Source organism: Dendropsophus ebraccatus, chromosome 14, assembly GCF_027789765.1.
Source record: "Dendropsophus ebraccatus isolate aDenEbr1 chromosome 14, aDenEbr1.pat, whole genome shotgun sequence".
Lineage (NCBI taxonomy): Eukaryota > Metazoa > Chordata > Amphibia > Anura > Hylidae > Dendropsophus > Dendropsophus ebraccatus.
Window position 1 is genome coordinate 57,255,783 of NC_091467.1, and position 20,187 is coordinate 57,275,969.

General features: G+C 46.4%; 2 protein-coding genes across 3 annotated transcripts in view; one reads left to right on the forward strand and one right to left on the reverse strand.

Moving 5' to 3' along the window:
* MFSD11 (major facilitator superfamily domain containing 11) overlaps positions 1-20,187 on the forward strand; it is a 100,385-nt gene that overhangs the window by 9,408 nt on the left and 70,790 nt on the right. For both annotated transcript variants that reach the window (XM_069953949.1, XM_069953948.1), the window contains exons 2-5: positions 3,225-3,389; positions 8,164-8,219; positions 10,808-10,915; positions 11,037-11,116. In XM_069953949.1, the coding sequence (XP_069810050.1) occupies positions 3,294-3,389; positions 8,164-8,219; positions 10,808-10,915; positions 11,037-11,116 (340 nt within the window). In that variant the 5' untranslated portion in view covers positions 3,225-3,293. The remainder of the gene's footprint in view (positions 1-3,224; positions 3,390-8,163; positions 8,220-10,807; positions 10,916-11,036; positions 11,117-20,187) is intronic.
* On the reverse strand, positions 14,120-17,589 carry LOC138772201 (adhesive plaque matrix protein-like). The gene is made up of 2 exons (XM_069952440.1): positions 14,460-17,589; positions 14,120-14,230 (listed from the first exon to the last, which is right to left on the reverse strand). The coding sequence occupies exon 1, from the start codon at positions 17,398-17,400 to the stop codon at positions 15,691-15,693; it is 1,710 nt and encodes a 569-aa protein (XP_069808541.1). The 5' UTR covers positions 17,401-17,589; the 3' UTR covers positions 14,120-14,230; positions 14,460-15,690.

The window sequence follows — 20,187 nt, forward strand, 5'->3', positions numbered from 1 at the left end:
TCAACGTGGGGCCGCTGCGGCCGGCCGTGGAACGCGTGTTACGTGCACCACAGCGGCCCCACGCTGCTCTACGTTGATTGGATTAGCAGCGCACGTCAGGTAGGGCCGAGCGGGCTGCGGTGACTGTAGCGGGCAGAGGCTGTGATCCGGTGACAGGAGGCGGGCCGAGCGGGCTGCGGTGACCGGAGCGGGCAGAGGCGGGCTCCGGTGACAGGATGCGGACCGAGCGGGCTGCGGTGACCGAGGCGGGCTCCGGTGACAGGAGGCGGACCGAGCGGGCTGTGGTGATAGGAGGTAACAGGAGCGGGCTGCAGAGACCGGGGACCATCTATAAAGGAGGGGGGAGAAGAGAGAGGGGGGCCATCTATAAAGTAGGGGGGAGAAGAGAGAGGGGGCCATCTATAAGGGAGGGGGAGAAGAGAGAGGGGGGCCATCTATAAAGGAGGGGGGAGAAGAGAGAGGGGGGCCATCTATAAAGGAGGGGGGAGAAGAGAGGGGGTCATCTATAAAGGAGGGGGGCCATCTATAAAGGAGGGGGGAGAAGAGAGAGGGGGCCATCTATAAAGGAGGGGGGAGAAGAGAGAGGGGGCCATCTATAAAGGAGGGGGGAGAAGAGAGAGGGGGCCATCTATAACAGAGGGGGGCATCTATAAGGGAGGGGGAGAAGAGAGAGGGGGCCATCTATAAAGGAGGGGGGAGAAGAGAGAGGGGGCCATCTATAAAGTAGGGGGGAGAAGAGAGAGGGGGCCATCTATAAAGGAGGGGGGAGAAGAGAGAGGGGGCCATCTATAAAGTAGGGGGGAGAAGAGAGAGGGGGGCCATCTATAAAGGAGGGGGGAGAAGAGAGAGGGGGCCATCTATAAAGGAGGGGGGAGAAGAGAGAGGGGGCCATCTATAAAGTAGGGGGGAGAAGAGAGAGGGGGCCATCTATAAAGGAGGGGGGTGAAGAGAGAGGGGGCCATCTATAAAGGAGGGGGGAGAAGAGAGAGCGGCATCTATAACAGAGGGGACATCTATAAGGGAGGGGGAGAAGAGAGAGGGGGCCATCTATAAAGGAGGGGGGAGAAGAGAGAGGGGGGCCATCTATAAAGGAGGGGGGAGAAGAGAGAGGGGGCCATCTATAAAGTAGGGGGGAGAAGAGAGAGGGGGCCATCTATAAAGGAGGGGGGAGAAGAGAGAGGGGGCCATCTATAAAGGGGGGGGGAGAAGGGAGAGGGGGCCATCTATAACAGAGGGGCCCATCTATAAGGGAGGGGGAGAAGAGAGAGGGGGCCATCTATAAAGGAGGGGGAAGAAGAGAGAGGGGGGCCATCTATAAAGGAGGGGGGAGAAGAGAGAGGGGGCATCTATAACAGAGGGGGCCATCTATAAGAGAGGGGGCCATCTATAAGGGGGCTACATAGAGAGATGCATATACAATAAGGGGGTCACATAAAGTCAGCCTACCCACTAAATGAGGGTGTAAAGGGGACAGTACAGATGTGCAGTTAGTATAGAGATGAGGATGGTGTCAGAGTGAGGAGCCTAATATGTCTGTCTGCGGTGACATTAGTCAGTATGCGGTGGGATTAGTCAGTGTGTGGTGGTATTAGTATGTGGAGGTGTCAGTCAGTATGCTGTGATATTAGTTAGTATGTGGTGGTATTAGTTAGTATGCGGTGGTATTAGTCAGTATGCAGTGGTATTAGTCAGTATGTGGTGGTATTAGTCAGTATGCGGTTGCATTAGTCAGTATGCGGTGGTATTAATCAGTATGTGGTGGTATTAGTCAGTGTGTGGTGGTATTAGTCAGTATGTGGTGGTGGTGTTAAACTGAGCACAGTGACCGGGCCAGAAGCAGTCTGTCTCTGTACACTGTGTAGTGGTGACGACCTGTAACTGCAGCTCAGCTACATAGTACAGAGACAGAAGCTTCTGACCCCATTTACTGTGTTATTATCTGTAATTCCAGTCATGGCCGTGATGATACATGTAGCCGTGCTGCACTAACAACATCCTCTCATAACTTATCACCGCACGGCGAGTGGGCCTGTGTGCTCGGAAATGCCAGGGCTGATTTTTAGTCCCAGTCCGGCCCTGATAGCCGGCATAGTACCAGATATTCCAGTGTCCGGCACAGTGACCTCTGCTACATAGCCGGCATAGTACCAGATATTCCAGTGTCCGGCACAGTGACCTCAGCTACATAGCCGGCATAGTAACAGATATTCCAGTGTCCGGCACAGCGGCCTCTGCTACATAGCCGGCATAGTACCAGATATTCCAGTGTCCGGCACACAGCGGTCTCTGCTACATAGCCGGCATAGTACCAGATATTCCAGTGTCCGGCACAGTGACCTCAGCTACATAGCCGGCATAGTACCAGATATTCCAGTGTCCGGCACACAGCGCCTCAGCTACATAGCCGGCATAGTACCAGATATTCCAGTGTCTTCACACAGTGACCTCTGCTACATAGCCGGCATAGTACCAGATATTACAGTGTCCGGCACAGTGACCTCTGCTACATAGCCGGCATAGTACCTGATATTCCAGTGTCCGGCACACAGCGGCCTCAGCTACATAGCCGGCATAGTACCAGATATTCCAGTGTCCGGCGCACAGCGGCCTCTGCTACATAGCCGGCATAGTACCAGATATTCCAGTGTCCGGCACACAGCGGCCTCAGCTACATAGCCGGCATAGTACCAGATATTCCAGTGTCCGGCACACAGCGGCCTCTGCTACATAGCCGGCATAGTACCAGATATTCCAGTGTATATGTGTGATTTATGTGCTCTATTCTGGCTTCATATATTAGGTTAGTCTGTATCTTATATGTGTGATTTATGTGTACTATACTGGCTTCATGTATCAGGTTATAATTAGAGATGGGCGAGCCTCGGGCATGCTCGAGTCCATCCGAACCCGATTGTTCGGTATTTGATTAGCGGGGGCTGCTGAACTTGGATAAAGCCCTAAGGTTGTCTGGAAAACATGGATACAGCCAATGACTATATCCATGTTTTCCACATAGCCTTAGGGCTTTATCCAACTTCAGCAGCCCCCGCTAATCAAATGCTGAACGATCAGGTTCGGATGGACTCGAGCATGCTCCAGGTTCGCTCATCTCCAGTTATAATATATGTATGAGTTATGTGCACTATACTGGCTTCATATATCAGGTTGTATTATATACGTGTGATTTATGTGCCCTATACTTAGTCTCCTCTTCTCTCCCTCAGCTGCCCGCTACAGGATTTCATCCACTTTTTTTATTCACTTCCCTAATCTGATAAAACTTAGAATTAACAATGACTCCGGAGCAGAAGAAGCTGTTAAACATCTTCATCCTGGGCTTTGCTTTTATGTTTATGTTCACCGCCTTCCAGACGTGCGGCAATGTAGCGGTAAGGTTCCCATTTCTTTATATACCAGACAGTGTCTTACCATGACAAAGCCTGTATTTATTGTGTGTCTCTCTGAATACAATAGGGGCTGTATATACTGCTATTTACTGGGTGCTTAGAAGGCCTAATGTTTTTGTGACCAGCATATGGACAGAAAATTGGTTTTCCGCTTCCAGTAAATGAGGCCTATTCATCACAGGATTGAAAGACAGACATATACTTTGTATAATAAAGACTTCCAAGATCTCTTCTTGCTGCCATTGAAGGTCCTGTGTAGAGCCATGCACCTAGGGGAGCGTCACATGACTAGGAGAGGTTTTCAGTCAGTGACTGCAAGCAGAGGTCTTTGCACACCATATCGCTAAGTAAGAATATAAGAGACTGGTACATTCAGGAATAACACATGTTCTCATATTTCTGATCTTCTATATATAAGATGTGACCCTGTAAGTGAGTGCCGAATGGTTTATTTATTTCCTGTTTTATAAAGTGCCTCTATATTTCATAGCACTGTATAGATTCTCTATGGTAAAGCCTTACAGTCATTTGTAATAATTTTTAACATGTTGTTCAGAAGTTTCAAAAGTTAAGATTGCACCAGGTCTCAGTCCTGAGACCCACTGGGAAAGAGTATCCAACCGTGCACTTCACTAATTTGTCTGGTAGCAATCGAACTCCATAGACTTATAAAGTCTGACTGCTATCAGTCGGATTGAGCAGCTGGGTGAGGAATGAAGTGCCTCACGCTGTCCCCAGCTGTAACTCACAATTGCAAAGGGTCTCGGGCCTGAATCCCAGTGCAGTTTTTACTCTTGAATATAGAGATGAGCCAATCTCAAGCACACTTGGGTCCATCCGAACCTGAAAGTGCGACATTTGATTACCAGTGGCTGAAGAAGTTGAATGCTCCGTTCACACTGAGCAAAACAGGCAGAAACTCCGAGCGGAACCCACGCTGCAGACTCCCCTCTGAATCCCACCTGCCACACTGTCTTAACGTGACGTCTCGTGCTCCACCAAAGAGCGGGGGTGCGAGAGATATTACATTGAGACAATGAGGCAGGCAGGATTCCGCTCTGAATTTCTGTCTGTTTTGCTCAGTGTGAACAGTCCCTAACGGTGCCTGGAAAACATGGGTACAGCCATAGGCCATATCCATGTTTTTCAGGACCCCCTAGAGCTGCAGCCACTGGTAACCAAATGCTGCACGATTTGGTTCAAAATGACCCTAGCGTGCTAAAGATTTACTATTCTATACTTTTGACACATTAAAATTTTATTTCAAATGATAGTACCGTTTTAAAGAAGTAGTTTACCCAAAGTTTTTTTTTTCTTTTAAATCAACTGGTTCCAGAGATTTGTAATTTATTTTTATTTAAAAAAAAAAAAAAATCCTCAGGTCTTTCAGCACTTATCAGCTGCTGTATGTCCTGCAGGAAGTGGTGTATTCTCTCCAGTCTGACACAGCAGCAAATCCCCATAGAAAACCTCTCCAGACTGGAAAGAATACACCACTTTCTGCAGGACATACAGCAGCTAATAAGCATTGGAATACTTGAGATTTTTTAATAGAAGTAAATTAAAAATCTCTGGCACCAGTTGATTTAATATATATATATATATATATATATATATATATATATATATATACTTTTATTTTATTTTTTTGCTGAACTACCCCTTTTAAAGATAAAAAGCTGTGTGAGCTAGCATGGACCCCAAGTACCTGACATTAGGATCAGTTTAAGGTAAGGGATCAGCAGAACAGCTGGCTGAACAGGTCCTTCCAGAAACTGTCCATATAATGTATGTGGCACATGTCTTATCGCAGTCAGGTATGGTATGACAGTCTCTTCAGGTATGACGTTTCCGCCATGAGGCCCTGTTATCCCTTTACTGCTCTCAGTTGGTCAGAACAGATCATTCCTCTAAATATAGCATATACTCATAGTCCATTAAGCCTTGCCATAAAGTGACCACAGGAAGAGGCTTCATGCCGTATAACCATCCGCTGTGTAAATGAGCATCAAGAATGATCAGCCCTATCCTGGCGGGCAGAGGATGACTGTAGGAGCGTCTATTAGATTAATGGACACAGAGTCCTCACAGTCACAGCTATGTCTGATGTCTCTAATCTATCTCCACTTATGTAGAGCGCAGAGCCTCCCGTCTGAAGAGCTGACCGTAGAAAGCTCTGGAGCAGGAAGCAGTGCGGGCTGGTTACCAAGAAAGCCGTAGGACATATAACCTGCAGAACACCTGCTCAGAGAGTAGTCCTAGCAGTCGGCTCTCCCTGCATTCCCCTTCTGTCATATCTTGTTCTTCAACTTTTAAAGTTACATATATTTTCAAAAGATTTTTTAAAAAAAGTTAACCCTTGAGACTTGTGACAAGGTGAGGATGGTGCTTTTATGGAGTCCCCACTGCTCTTTCTAATCATCTGCATATCATGGGTGGGATTAGAGCTGGTAGTACTTACAGAGGTACTTCCTTACTAGTCTGACTAGTCAGCACCTACTCCTCTCTGCTATGCCAAGACATGGTGCTGGTTGTGCACTGGAGGTAACAGGCAGCAGTCTGCGGGGGGATTACTTATAAATTACTGTAAATGACATGTGGAGGGAGATGGGGTTACTGATACACTGGGTTTGAAAAATGTGTGAGCCGAAAGAAAAGGAACAGCGTCAGAGAGGATCGCTGCCAGGAAGTGCTGCTGCTGATAGTGATGATGGCAAACCTCCAGATAAAAGGAATGGAGAGATTACATTCAGGAGGCATCACTGTGTACATATAGTAGTAGGTACACTGGCATTTATTCAAAGGAGAGCTGAGAAGCAAGCCTTAAAGAGTCACTGTCGTATTTTTTTTTTTTGCAGAAATCAATAGTCCAGGCGATTTTAAGAAACTTTGTAATTGGGTTTATTAGCCAAATCTGCCATTATCTGCATGTAAAAAGCCTTTTCCCAGGTCCCCCCCCTCCTTCCTCTTTTTCATCCACTCTGAAAAATCTGAAAATTGTGACTTGTTGCAGGAGACGTCCCCTGTCTGTTCTAGGGAGAGGGGAGGGGGGAGGAGGAAGGAGGGAGTTAGCCGGCAGCAGAAAGCAGATAACAGAGGATTACAGGCACGGAGCTGGGTGACAGCTGTAATCCGAGCTCAGACAGGTCACTGGTGACTGTCACAGGAGATATCCCATGAGGGATTTGTAGATTAACTCTTTGTTGTCCTGTTTTGGTCTTTTCTTTAGCTCTCTCCATAGGAGAACAATGAAGACAGGGGGGAGAGCTTCAAACTGCTTTTTCATGATAAAAATGCATTTTTCGGATAATAAACCCAATTACAAAGTTTCTTAAAATCGCCTGGACTATTGATTTCTGCAAAAAAAAAATTCACAACAGTGACACTTTAAAGAGGAATATTATGGAGAATTGTTTTCTTTGTTCTAACTCTACACAGGGCACAGTTAAGCGGACAAAAACTATACTTTTCCTTCTCCATGCTCCTTGCTGCTCTGTCTCAGTATTGTTACCTCTGGAGGAGGTCCAGGCTCTCTTGCACACTCTTGTACATAGCACTAGCTAAGCTCCGCCCCAATTCCTATGTTATGTCTTGGTCTTTCTGCTGCTAGACATGTAATTCCCTTAACAACAGGCAGTGGACAGCAGCATGCAGGGTAGGGTGACACCTAGTGGCCAAGACTTCAGAGCTGTTTTTTCTTTCTGGGGTAAGAAGCTATTTTTGTTAACTGAAGTGGTCGACAAATATGTTAGTAATCGCATAAGGGGGAAAATGTTCCATAGGAAAGGACAGATGAGAGCACAGCTGTGCCAGTGGTACATAGGGGGTCCAGCCCTGAGACATATGATTCTGTATGTTCACCTTTAGCATAATCCTAAGTTTCTTAAAAATGTTCTGCTGATCTTGTGGTCATGGTTGTAGTCATTGGTTAGTCCTGTGACCCTCCTAAAGACTTCCTTGTACAAAGTCTTAAATTACCATATGTCAGCTGCATAATGGAGAGGGATCATGAAAGGGTCAGGGTGCAACCTTATATACATGATGGCCATAACATATTATTGGCATTATTATTTATGAAATGGATGTAAAAAAAATAATAATATATATATATATATATATATATATATATATACACACACATACATATGATTTTTAAAAAAAAATATATTGCGCTCAGTTCTGGGTGTACATGACCGATTACATGGAGACCTACAGTGCACAGTAATTTCATACCTGTCAAATGCTTCAGATTGGGTCCCCTCGATCCCTTAGGGCCCTATTCCACTGGACGATTATCGTTTGCATAATCGTTAACGATTTACGATCTCAAACGACCGCTATTGCGAAAGACCTGAAAACGTTCACTCATTTCCATGGAACGATAATCGTTACTTATGATGGTATTTGCGATAGTTTTTTCTTCGCTATTGCGTTCGTATCTATTGCGAACGACCGAACGATGTCTTATTCAATGCGAACGTTTTACGAACGAGCAACGATAAAAATAGGTCCAGGTCTTATAAAGCGATCAACGATTTCTCGTTCGGTCGTTAATCGTTAACTGCATTTCAACCGAACGATTATCGTTTAGATTCGAACGATTTAACGATAATCTGAACGATAATCGTCCGGTGGAATAGGGCCCTTAGGCAGATGTGGCTCCTGAGAGTGCTGAGGGTCCAGCCTGACTAATCTGCCCCCACTGCTGGTGCCACCGGCAGATTATATATAATGTGTTTTCTGTTCTTCTCTGCAGCAAACGGTGATCGCCAGCCTGAATACTACAGAATTCCATGGCACCGGCTATACAAGGTAGAGATACATGAATGCAGACATTCTCAATGTGACTTCACACTTTACATTTACATAAAATGCTGAGTAACCTTGTAATACAGCGGGGTACTCCTGATTACTTTGTTTTGATCAAATCCAGTAGGAAGATGAGGAATATTCATCAAAATTAGGAAATAACATTAAAGGTGTACTCTGGCGAAAATCTTTTTCTTTTAAATCAATTGGTTTCAGAAAGTTTTATAGATTTTGTCATTTTCTTCTATTTAAAAATGTCCACTCTTCCAGTACTTATCAGCTGCTGGATGTCCTGTAGGAAATAGTGATTTCTTTTCAGTCTGACACAGTGCTCTCTGCTGCCACCTCTGTCAATGTCAGGAACTGTCCAGAGCAGTAGCAAATCCCCATAGAAAACCTCTTCTGCTTGTTTGCCAAACTTTACTTTTGTTTGCAAAAAATTTATTGGCAAAAATTCAATAAAATATATTGAAACAGAAAACGATGTCAGCAGAGAGCACTGTGTAAAACTGAAAATAATACACAACTTCCTGCAGGACATACATCAGCTGATAAGTACTGAAAGACTTGAAAATTGGCCCCCTGACCAATCTCTAGATCAAGGTGGGAGAGGTGCATGCTAAGTGTGTTCTCTCCTAGCTCTTAGCCAAGTGACTTATAATGTAAAAAGCCTCTTATATGGGCTGATTATCAAGTGAGGACGGGGACAACGCCTGATACTCAGCTGATCAGGTCTTTTGAGGAAACTTTAAAATTTATCATTGCCTTTTGCACACCTTCCTGTGAAAACAGGTTTATGTGCGTCCGGCAAGGATAGAAGAAACCTGACAGCGCACATATGTATATATTGGGGTCAGGGATATGTATCTTATCTGTGCTGTCAGTTCAAAGATCACAAGCAGCAGTCTATACTTACATCTGCGCTGCTTGTGATCCGGGATCCAGGTCTCCTCTCCTCTGGCCACCGCCTGTAACTTCAGGCCCCGCCTCCTCCAGATTGATTGACCGACTGAGAAGGCGGGCCCTGAAGATGCAGCTGGGAGACCTAGATGCCAGATCACAAGCAGCACTGATAGTAAGTATACACTGCTGCTTGTGATCTTAAAACTGTAGACATATCTGTGCTGTCAGTTTCCTGGGATGCACAAACTATAGAAGGATCAATCTGTGAGCTCAAGCCCCTTGATTTGTTATGCCTTGTAAAACACTGCAAGCGAACGCCAGTCTCGCTGATCGGCCCCCACGGATGACAAATCATTACATCTAAAAGGAACCTTTTCACATAAGAGCAAGACAGTCCCATAGAGTGTGCAGGAAAATAAGCTCTAAGCCAGGCACTTCTCTCCTCACTCGTCCTAGCAATCTGTCAGGGACTAAACAATCAGATCTTGTCTGATCAATACCTTTGTCATGTCTCTGTGATACTTTGTCATTTTACATATTTTTACAGCAGTGTGCTGCAACAACCACATAGCCATCTCCTGCAGTCCTAGGCACAATTGTGGGCCAGGTCCTGCAGTTAAAGAGGTACTCCTGCCTCCAATTGGTATCCCCTATTCATAGGATAGTGAATGGAGCGCTGGCCACACATGCTTACTGCTCTCCATTCATTCTGAGTTACCTTTTGGAATTGGAAATGCCTAATACAGCCCATACTTCACCCTTTCATCATAAGGTTTCACAGTCTTCTGAGGTTATGTTTATGGTGATGCTCAGCACTGGAGATGACCCTTTGACATTACCTGTGATCAAATAGTCTTAAGGTCCTATTATATGGGCCTTAAGATAAGACGGCTAATACGGCCTTTGGAGAAAGCCTGTTATCCTCTCACATCGGACAATGGCTTCTGCACCTTGTACACATTAATAGGTTTGTTGATGAGGTTTTTAAGGAAATGTGTCACCTATTACTGATAAGCGTCAGATACTAAAAATTGTTCCATTATTCCAGTCTGTTTCTATTTTCTGACAATTTTTTTTTTATTTTTATTTTACTTCTTGTACATTGTTATGGGGGCTGCCATCTTGCCTGGACTGTTCTTAACAGCATTTAGTGATATTCTTTACAGCAAGCCTCATGGACATAGACCAATGTAAGGTGTAAAACATCACTGAGCACGCTCTGTGACTTTTCAAGGGGTCATTCCACAGGGAGCTGCTATTGCCTTCTGGTGTCACATGTCGCTGCAATTCTGTACAGATCACTACCTTCCCTTTAAGGCTTAAGAAATCCTGGCAGCCTAGTCATATTATACATCAGGAGGAGCTGAAGGTTCCAGGATAACTTGTCATTTATTCCCATAAATCTCGGCTCATTGTGTGGTTAGGAGTCTTCCCTGTATGAGTGCACATACTGGGCCTGGCCCACCATGACTAGGGCCTGGCCCACCATGACTAGGGCCTGGCCCACCATGACTAGGGCCTGGCCCACCATGACTAGGGCCTGGCCCACCATGACTTCTTACAGGAATAAATGACAAGTTATCCTGGAACATTTACTATAACTATATATTACTTAGGGAGCTAGTTCATTTTGGGGCAGTGTAGTTCACACGGTTTTAACAAAGCTGTTTTTTCTTTCTCCTTTCCAGCATGGCCATTATATATGGGGTGTTCTCTGCCTCCAATCTCATAGCTCCGTCCGTGGTTGCGCTGATTGGTACTCAGTTGTCCATGTTCCTGAGTGGAATATTTTACAGGTAAGTGATATAGATGCGGGGGGATGGCAGGGCTGTATATAGGTGGAGCATGTGTTGTTGTTATGCTGTGGCTGCATATTGTATATCTCATGTATACTGTTTTCCTTCTTTCTTTTCTTAGCGCTTACATTGCGATGTTCATCCAGCCGTTCACCTGGTCTTTTTACACGTTGTCTGTTTTAATTGGAATTGCTGCTGCTGGTGAGTATAATCTGTTTTATATCATTATAGTTAACATGACAACAAAAAGTGCTGCCATCTTGGCTGTTTTCTTTAAAGGGGTTGGCCACTTTATAGTAAAATAGTTCAGTGCACAGTATTAGTAAGTGTACTCACAGTATATACTGACAGCAGCTCCCTGTGTACCTCATAGAGCTAATATCAGACTTCCCTCCTCCAGGCTGTGCTGTCCTGCTCTGTGGTAAGTCTGACATGGAGGAGCATGTGACCTTGCCACTAGTGTCCACCACTGAGCCTGTATATGCCTATGGAGGACACTGGGGGCGGGGCATGGTTACATGCTCCTCCATGTCAGCCATTTTATGGACAGACTCACCACAGAGCAGGACAGCACAGCCTTGAAGAGGGGAGTCTGATTTTAGCTCTGAGGTACACAGGGAGCTGCTGTCAGTATGTACAGTTACTAATACTGTACACGGAACTATTTTACTATAAAGTGGCCAACCCCTTTAAAGGCCTATGTACTTTCATATGATTTTTTAAGAATCTGCACGGGATTTGTGAGATTAAGCGTTCAGGGTGGTGACAAGGTGATTTTTAGCAATTTATGTTATGTACAGGTGCGTGTGACACCTGTACACTATATAATGGTTACACACACACACACACACATCCCTGTATACTCCATATACACGCCTGTAAACTGTATACTACATACACCCTAAGGCTGGGTTCACACTACGTATATTTGAGCCTGTATATTTGAGGCTGTATAGCAACCAAAACGAGGAGTAGATTGAAAACACAGAAAGGCTCTGTTCACACAATGTTGTAATTGAGTGGATGGCCGTCATTTAATGGCAAATATTTGCTGTTATTTTAAAACAACGGCTGTTATATTAAAATAATGGAAGTTATTTACCGTTATATGGCGGCCATCCACTCAATTACAACATTATGTGAACAGATCCTTTCTGTGTTTTCAATCCACTCCTGGTTTTGGTTGCTATGAGGACCTGACTTGAGGACCAAATACTGCCTGAAATGTACGTAGTGTGAACATAGCCCTACACTGTATCGTACACACACACACCTGTATTCTACATACACACACCCCCCTGTATAATACACCTGTAGGCTGTGCAAACACCTGTACACTATATAATAGTTACACACAAACACATGCCTATACACTACATACACATACACACCCTTTATTCTACATACACACACCTGTACACTGGATAATAGATAAACACACCCTGTACTCTATATACATATGCACACACCGGTACTGTAAAATAAATACACACAAACACACCTATACACTACGTACACACACCTGTATACTCCATATACACACCTGTACACTATATACTACATACACTACTACACTGTATCGTAGACACACACCTGTACACTACATACACACACACTTCTGTATAATACGCCTGTATGCTGTGCAAACACCTGTACACTATATAATAGTTACACACACACATGCCTATACACTACATACACACACACCCCTGTATAATACGCCTGTATGCTGTGCAAACACCTGTACACTGTATTATAGATAATAACACAAACACACACACGTACACACACCCCTGTTTACTCCATACACATACCCCTACACTGTATTCTAGACACATGCACACCCCTACGCTGTATACTAGATACACACTCCTACACTGTATAGTAGAGACGCCCTCCCCGCGTTGCTGTATACTAGACCCCACACACACACACTGTACTACTACTAGACACACACACACGCTGCATATGAGACACACCCTTCTGCTGTATACGAGGCGCCCCCCCCCACGCTGTATACTTGAGACAGACACACACAAACCACTACACTGTATACAAGACGCGCGCAGCCCTACACTGTATACAAGACGCGCGCAGCCCTACACTGTATACAAGACGCACGCAGCCCTACACTGTATACAAGACGCGCGCAGCCCTACACTGTATACAAGACGCGCGCAGCCCTACACTGTATACAAGACGCGCGCAGCCCTACACTGTATACAAGACGCGCGCAGCCCTACACTGTATACAAGACGCGCGCAGCCCTACACTGTATACAAGACGCGCGCAGCCCTACACTGTATACAAGACGCGCGCAGCCCTACACTGTATACAAGACGCGCGCAGCCCTACACTGTATACAAGACGCGCGCAGCCCTTCACTGTATACAAGACGCGCGCAGCCCTACACTGTATACAAGACGCGCGCAGCCCTACACTGTATACAAGACGCGCGCAGCCCTACACTGTATACAAGACGCGCGCAGCCCTACACTGTATACAAGACGCGCGCAGCCCTAGAGAAACGCAAAACCCTACACTATATACTAGAGACACATGCGCACACACTCACCACTTCAGTTCATACTAGACAAACATACACACAACACTACAATATATAATCGACACACACACACACACACACACACCATATACTAGAAACACACACACATCCCTACAGTGTATACCAGACCCACACACCAATATTGTATTCTAGACACACACATCTACACTGTATATGTAGTGTACAGGTGTGTGTATAGTGTACAGGTTTGTTTATACAGTATATAGTGTACAGGTGTATGTATGTAGTATACAGTGTACAAATGTGTTTATACAGTATACAGGTGTCTATTTGTCCCCCAATAACCTCAGGTTGTGTCCCCTTGTCGTTATGTTCAGTTTCCCATTCCTGCAGCACAGTCTACCCAGCAAGGAGCGGGAGGAAATTTCTTGGTGGGAATTATCTATAATAAATGTATAGGGGCGGTTCCGGTTACCTCTAAGCTCCTCCCTCTGCCCAGAGTGGCATAAATGTGGGTGGAGTAGCACAAGTCTTTACACCACCTGCCTTATGCTAATGACTGTGCGTTTTCTACTCTGCGTCTGAATAAAGTGCTCCCTACATGTTACATCTGTTTATAATAAGACAACACATTCAAATATGATGATATATATATTTATTATAAAATATATACTTTGGTAAAAAATACAGCAGCTTTCATGTAATGACAGAAAACGGTAGATGGTGTCTCTGTGGCGCTGTCTATGTGCCGGCTGGTGGTCGTGTTCTTTTCTGAGATTCTTGGGAAACTGAGAAAGAAATTAGAGAAATAAATAAATATTTTGTCATTGCGCAGTTGTATTTAGTCACAATTTCTAGATGGAAAGAAAGGTGACAGATACAGAAGGAGATAGATGGATGCATAGGAGAGGAGACTACCCGATCCCGTGTGAGAGGTGGAGCAAAATCAGAAGTGCAATTTGGCTAAAATTTTAATCCTGCATCAGATACTGGGCAAATTATTAGAAAAGTTCTTACCACTGGATGTTAAGAGGTCCAATAGGTGGTCCCAGGTTTCATAGTAGATGCCTGAAGTTGTAGCTAGTAAGATGGTTCTTGGTGGTGCTTTAGTCCTAAAGATGTTTCAGTAGATGGTATAGTAGATGTTTCCTGATGGTCCCTTAGATGTTACTTTATGGTGAATGATGTTACTAGATGTTGTAGTGGTTGCCCGAGGATGTTATAGATGGTAAACTGGTGCTTGATGGTGCTTTAGTCCAGAAGATGTTGTTTGATGGTGAATGGTGGTACTAGGTGGTATAGTAGATGGTAGAAGATGTTATAGATGGTAAACTGGTGCTTGATGGTGCTTTAGTCCAGAAGATGTTGTTTGATGGGGAATGGTGGTACTAGGTGGTATAGTAGATGGTAGAAGATGTTATAGATGGTAAACTGGTGCTTGATGGTGCTTTAGTCCAGAAGATGTTGTTTGATGGTGAATGGTGGTACTAGGTGGTATAGTAGATGGTTGAAGATGTTAAAGATGGTAAACTGGTGCTTGATGGTGCTTTAGTCCAGAAGATGTTGTTTGATGGTGAATGGTGGTACTAGGTGGTATAGTAGATGGTAGAAGATGTTAAAGATGGTAAACTGGTGCTTGATGGTGCTTTTAGTTTTGAAGATGTTGTTTAATGGTGAATGGTGGTACTAGGTGGTATAGTAGATGGTAGAAGATGTTCTATATGGCAAACTAATGCTTGATGGTGCTTTAGTCTTGGAGATGTTTGATGGTGATTGGTGGTACTAGGTGGCATAGTAGATGGTAGAAGATGTTACAGATGGTAAACTGGTGCTTGATGGTGCTTTTAATCTTGAAGATGGTATAGTGGATGTTTCCTGATGGTCCCTTAGATGTTACTTGATGGTACTAGATGTTATAGTAGATGCTGGATGATGTCAAAGATGGTAAATTGGTGCTTTAGTCTTAAAGATGTTACTGTAGGTGGTATAGTAGATGTTTTTTGATGGTATAATTGTCTCTTAGATGTTACTTGGTGGTGAATGATGGTATAATAGATGCCCGAAGATGTTACAGATGGTAAATTGGTGCTTGATGGTGCTTTAGTCCTGAAGATGTTATAATAGATGGTACTATAGGTTTTTCCTGATGGTATTATTGTCTTAGATGTTACTTGATGGTATCAGTGGTAAATGATGGTTGTAGATGTTGCATTAGATGGTACTTGATTGTCCCTGTGATGATGTGTGATCAGTAGCTGAGATCGGCCATGATACAGTCTCCGTCTTGATCGTAGTTAAACCTTGTTTTTTTCTCCTTTGGAGGATCAATTTTAATGTCATCGGGGTACTGTCTCCCTTTGTCCTCCATTTTGTCTATCGTCCGCTTTAGTGGCTGAGCTGGCGCCTTCTCTAGCCGAGATGGCTTGTTTAGACGTGATGGCGGCTTGTCTAGCTGAGCTGTAGGCTTTGTTAGCTGAATTGGTGCTTGTTCTAGCCGAGATGGCTTCACTCGGTGAAATGGCGGCATGTCTAGCTGAGATCTAGGCTTTGGTAGTTGAACTGGCGCCTGTTCTAGCCAAGATGGCTTCACTCGTTGAATTGGCGGCATGTCTAGCTGAGATCTAGGCTTTGGTAGCTGAAGTGGCGCCTGTTCTAGCCAAGATGGCTTCACTCGGTAAATTGGCGGCATGTCTAGCTGAGATCTAGGCTTTGGTAGCTGAAGTGGCGCCTGTTCTAGCCAAGGTGGCTTCACTCGGTAAATTGGCGGCATGTCTAGCTGAGATCTAGGCTTTGCTAGCTGAAGTGGCGCCTGTTCTAGCCAAGATGGCTTCACTCGGTAAATTGGCGGCATGTCTAGCTGAGATCTAGGCTTTGCTAGCTGAAGTGGCGCCTGTTCTAGCCAAGATGGCTTCACTCGGTAAATTGGCGGCATGTCTAGGTGAGATCTAGGCTTTGCTAGCTGAAGTGGCGCCTGTTCTAGCCAAGATGGCTTCACTCTGTAAATTGGCGGCATGTCTAGCTGAAATCTAGGCTTTGGTAGCTGTAGTGGCGCCTGTTCTAGCCAAGATGGCTTCACTCGGTAAATTGGCGGCATGTCTAGCTGAGATCTAGGCTTTGCTAGCTGAAGTGGCGCCTGTTCTAGCCAAGATGGCTTCACTCTGTAAATTGGCGGCATGTCTAGCTGAGATCTAGGCTTTGCTAGCTGAAGTGGCGCCTGTTCTAGCCAAGATGGCTTCACTCTGTAAATTGGCGGCATGTCTAGCTGAGATCTAGGCTTTGGTAGCTGAAGTGGCGCCTGTTCCAGCCAAGATGGCATCACTCGGTGAAATGGCGGCATGTCTAGCTGAGATCTAGGCTTTGCTAGCTGAAGTGGCGCCTGTTCTAGCCAAGATGGCTTCACTCTGTAAATTGGCGGCATGTCTAGCTGAGATCTAGGCTTTGGTAGCTGAAGTGGCGCCTGTTCTAGCCAAGATGGCATCACTCGGTGAAATGGCGGCATGTCTAGCTGAGATCTAGGCTTTGCTAGCTGAAGTGGCGCCTGTTCTAGCTGAGATGGCTTCACTCGGTGAAATGGCGGCATGTCTAGCTGAGATCTAGGTTTTGGTAGCTGAACTGGCGCCTGTCCTAGCCGAGATGGCTTCACTCGGTGAAATGGCGGCTGGGGTTTCTTATCCTTCTTATTAATTACCTGAGATGGGGCGGCAGCGTTCTTCCCTCTCAGAGTCTGCTTTGCTTTTCCAGCCAAAGGCTTTACGGCCATTACCTGTACAGCTGGCAGAGCAGACATGGCCGCCTGGGCCGCCTTCAGGTTGACATTTGGTGTCTTCAATGTCTGTGGCGGCCTGACAGCCGGCTTTGCTGTTTTCTCCTCCTTAGACATCCTAGGTGGCGGCTTCTGCATCGCAGTTGCAGGCCTAGGTGCCTCCTCTCTCTGAATTCTCTTTAGTCTCTGAGCCATTGGTTTCCTCCAACCTCTCTCCTCCAATGTCAGCAGACACTGACGTCTCTATGGAGATGATGACATCATCAGCAGTGGGAGAGTCCATTGTCAGTGTAGCACCCCCTGTTAGTAAATGGACTCTCCCAACTGTCATTTGCCTCACTTCCTGTATTGTGCTGCAGGGAATGCTGGGATTTGTAGTTGTATATACAGCCGGCATCTCCTCTGTGCTTGTATTCTCCCATACAGAGGTTAGGGCAGGTTCACTGATTGCTGTGAATTGACTAAAACCTCGCTTTTATTGATACATATTCGGTATATACTGGGACCAGTGTATATTAGGAACTTTTCAATATAATTTCAGTTTTATTGCTATCACAGCAACTGGTACAATTAGGGTCCGCACAGACAGATCTATTCAGGGGTCGGTGCATTTCATAAATGAAGCATAGAAAATGAGGGGTGTAGTAGTAGCAGTTTTGTAAGTAGTGGTATCAGGAGTGGGGGTAGTGGTAGCAATGGTAGTGGGAGTAGTATTGGGGGTAGTAGTAGAGCAGTATTGGGTAGTAGTAGAACAGCAGCGATCTTATAGGTGGGTGGTTGTTATGGGGCGGGGGCGGCTGTGATCCCGCTCTAACCTGCAGGAGGAGCAGCTTGTCCGGAGCGCCACTGCTCCCCCTGCAGGTCGGAGGGCATTTTTTTCTTTTGAAAATCTCCCAGCCCTAGTATGAAGTATACAAGTGTGTATCTCATATGCAGTATAAAGGTATGTGTATGTATTTTACAGGTCTGTGGATCTAGTATATAGTGTGCAGGGGTGTGTTTACATACATAATGTTGTTGATCTTAGTGTACATGGTACAGTGCCCATGTATGTATACAGTAGTGATGCACCGAAATATCAATACTATCATCGATATTTCGGGCATAAAAACGGTTCGGTACCAGGATTTCCTGGTATCGATACTTTGTTACGTTGCGTAATAGCACAGCTTAACATGAGGTATAGTTCAGAGAGCACAGCCGACGGTTAGCTGAGCGCCAGCCATGTTCTCTGTGTACTGTCCCCTGCCCCCTAGTGTCACCTTCTCCGCCCGCGTGCTCTCAGCTCCCGACTGCGCCAAATTCAAATAGCCGGCACATAGCGATCGCTAGTGTCGGCTATTTGTACATGCCGCTGTCACACCTGACGGCGACATTTAACCCCCTCCCAATTCGCTCCATATGCAGCAGGAGTTTGCTGCATATGGAGCGGCCCCCACTGCTAATAACTGAGGCCCGCGATCCCACGGCCGGCAGTCATTTAACCATTATCAGTCTCCCCACCCCGGGACCTGCCGGTGCAGCGGGGTCCCCCGCACACTCTAGTTCCCCACCTTCCAGGAGCCGCTGGTGCAGCGAGGGTCCCCCGCACCCTCCAGGACCCGCCGATACAGCACCCTCCAGCTCTTCCACCAGGACCTGCCGCTGCAGTGGGGTCCCTCCACAATCCTGTCGCCGTCCCACCTTCCCCCAGGGCCCGCCGACACAGTGGAACAACAACTCCCAGCATATCTTCTTGTGGCGAGTGGTTGTGCACAAGGAGGTACGGTGGGAGTTGTGTCAGGAGGCTTCTGCTGCACTACAACTCCCAGAAGCATACCTCGTGCACTAGTACAACCCACAGCATACCTCTTTGTGCACAAGGAGGTATGCTGGGATTTGTAGTGCACAAGAAGGTATGCTGCTGGGAGTTGTAGTGCACAAGGAGATATGCTGGGAGTTGCAGTTGTGCAGCAGCAATCTCCTTGTGCACTACAACTCCCAGCATACCTCCCTATGCACTAAAACTCCCAGCTTACCACCTTATGCACTACAACTCCCAGCATACATCCTTGTGCACAACTCCCCACAAGAAGGCATGCTGGGACTTATAGTGCAAAAGTCCATAAAATGTCCATGGAAAAATGCATGAAAAGGGCAGCGATGTGGGGGAAGGGAGAAAAGGGCAGCGATGTGGGGGAAGGGAGAAAAGGGCAGCGATGTGGGGGCAGAAGGCAGGGATGTGGGGGCAGGGATGTGGGGACAGAAGGCAGGGAGAAAAGGGCAGCGATGTGGGGGCAGGGAGAAAAGGGCAGCGATGTGGGGGCAGGGAGAAAAGGGCAGCGATGTAGGGGCAGAGAGCAGGGAGAAAAGGGCAGAGATGTAGGGGCAGGGAGAAAAGGGCAGCGATGTAGGGGCAGAGAGCAGGGAGAAAAGGGCAGAGATGTGGGGGCAGAGAGCAGGGAGAAAAGGGCAGAGATGTAGGGGCAGAGAGCAGGGAGAAAAGGGCAGAGATGTGGGGGCAGAGAGCAGGGAGAAAAGGGCAGAGATGTAGGGGCAGAGAGCAGGGAGAAAAGGGCAGAGATGTAGGGGCAGAGAGCAGGGAGAAAAGGGCAGAGATGTGGGGGGAGGCAGCAGGGAGCAGAGAGCAGGGATGTGGGAGCAGAGGGCAGGGAGAAAAGGGCAGCGATGTGGTTGCAGGAAGCAAGAGAGCAGGGATGTGGGCGCAGAGGGCAGAGTTGTGGGCGCAGAGGGCAGAGATGTGGGCACAGGGAGCAGAGGGCAGAGATGTGGGCACAGGGAAGAGATGTGGGCACAGGGAGCAGAGGGCAGAGATGTGGGCACAGGGAGCAGAGGGCAGAGATGTGGGCACAGGGAGGAGAGGGCAGAGATGTGGGCAGAGGGCAGAGATGTGGGCACAGGGAGCAGAGGGCAGAGATGTGGGCACAGGGAAGAGATGTGGGCACAGGGAGCAGAGGGCAGAGATGTGGGCACAGGGAGCAG

What these genes read in the sequence shown, in the direction of transcription:
- LOC138772201 (XM_069952440.1), bottom strand. Translation starts at nt 17,400, where the DNA reads ATGGCTCAGAGACTAAAGAGAATTCAGAGAGAGGAGGCACCTAGGCCT.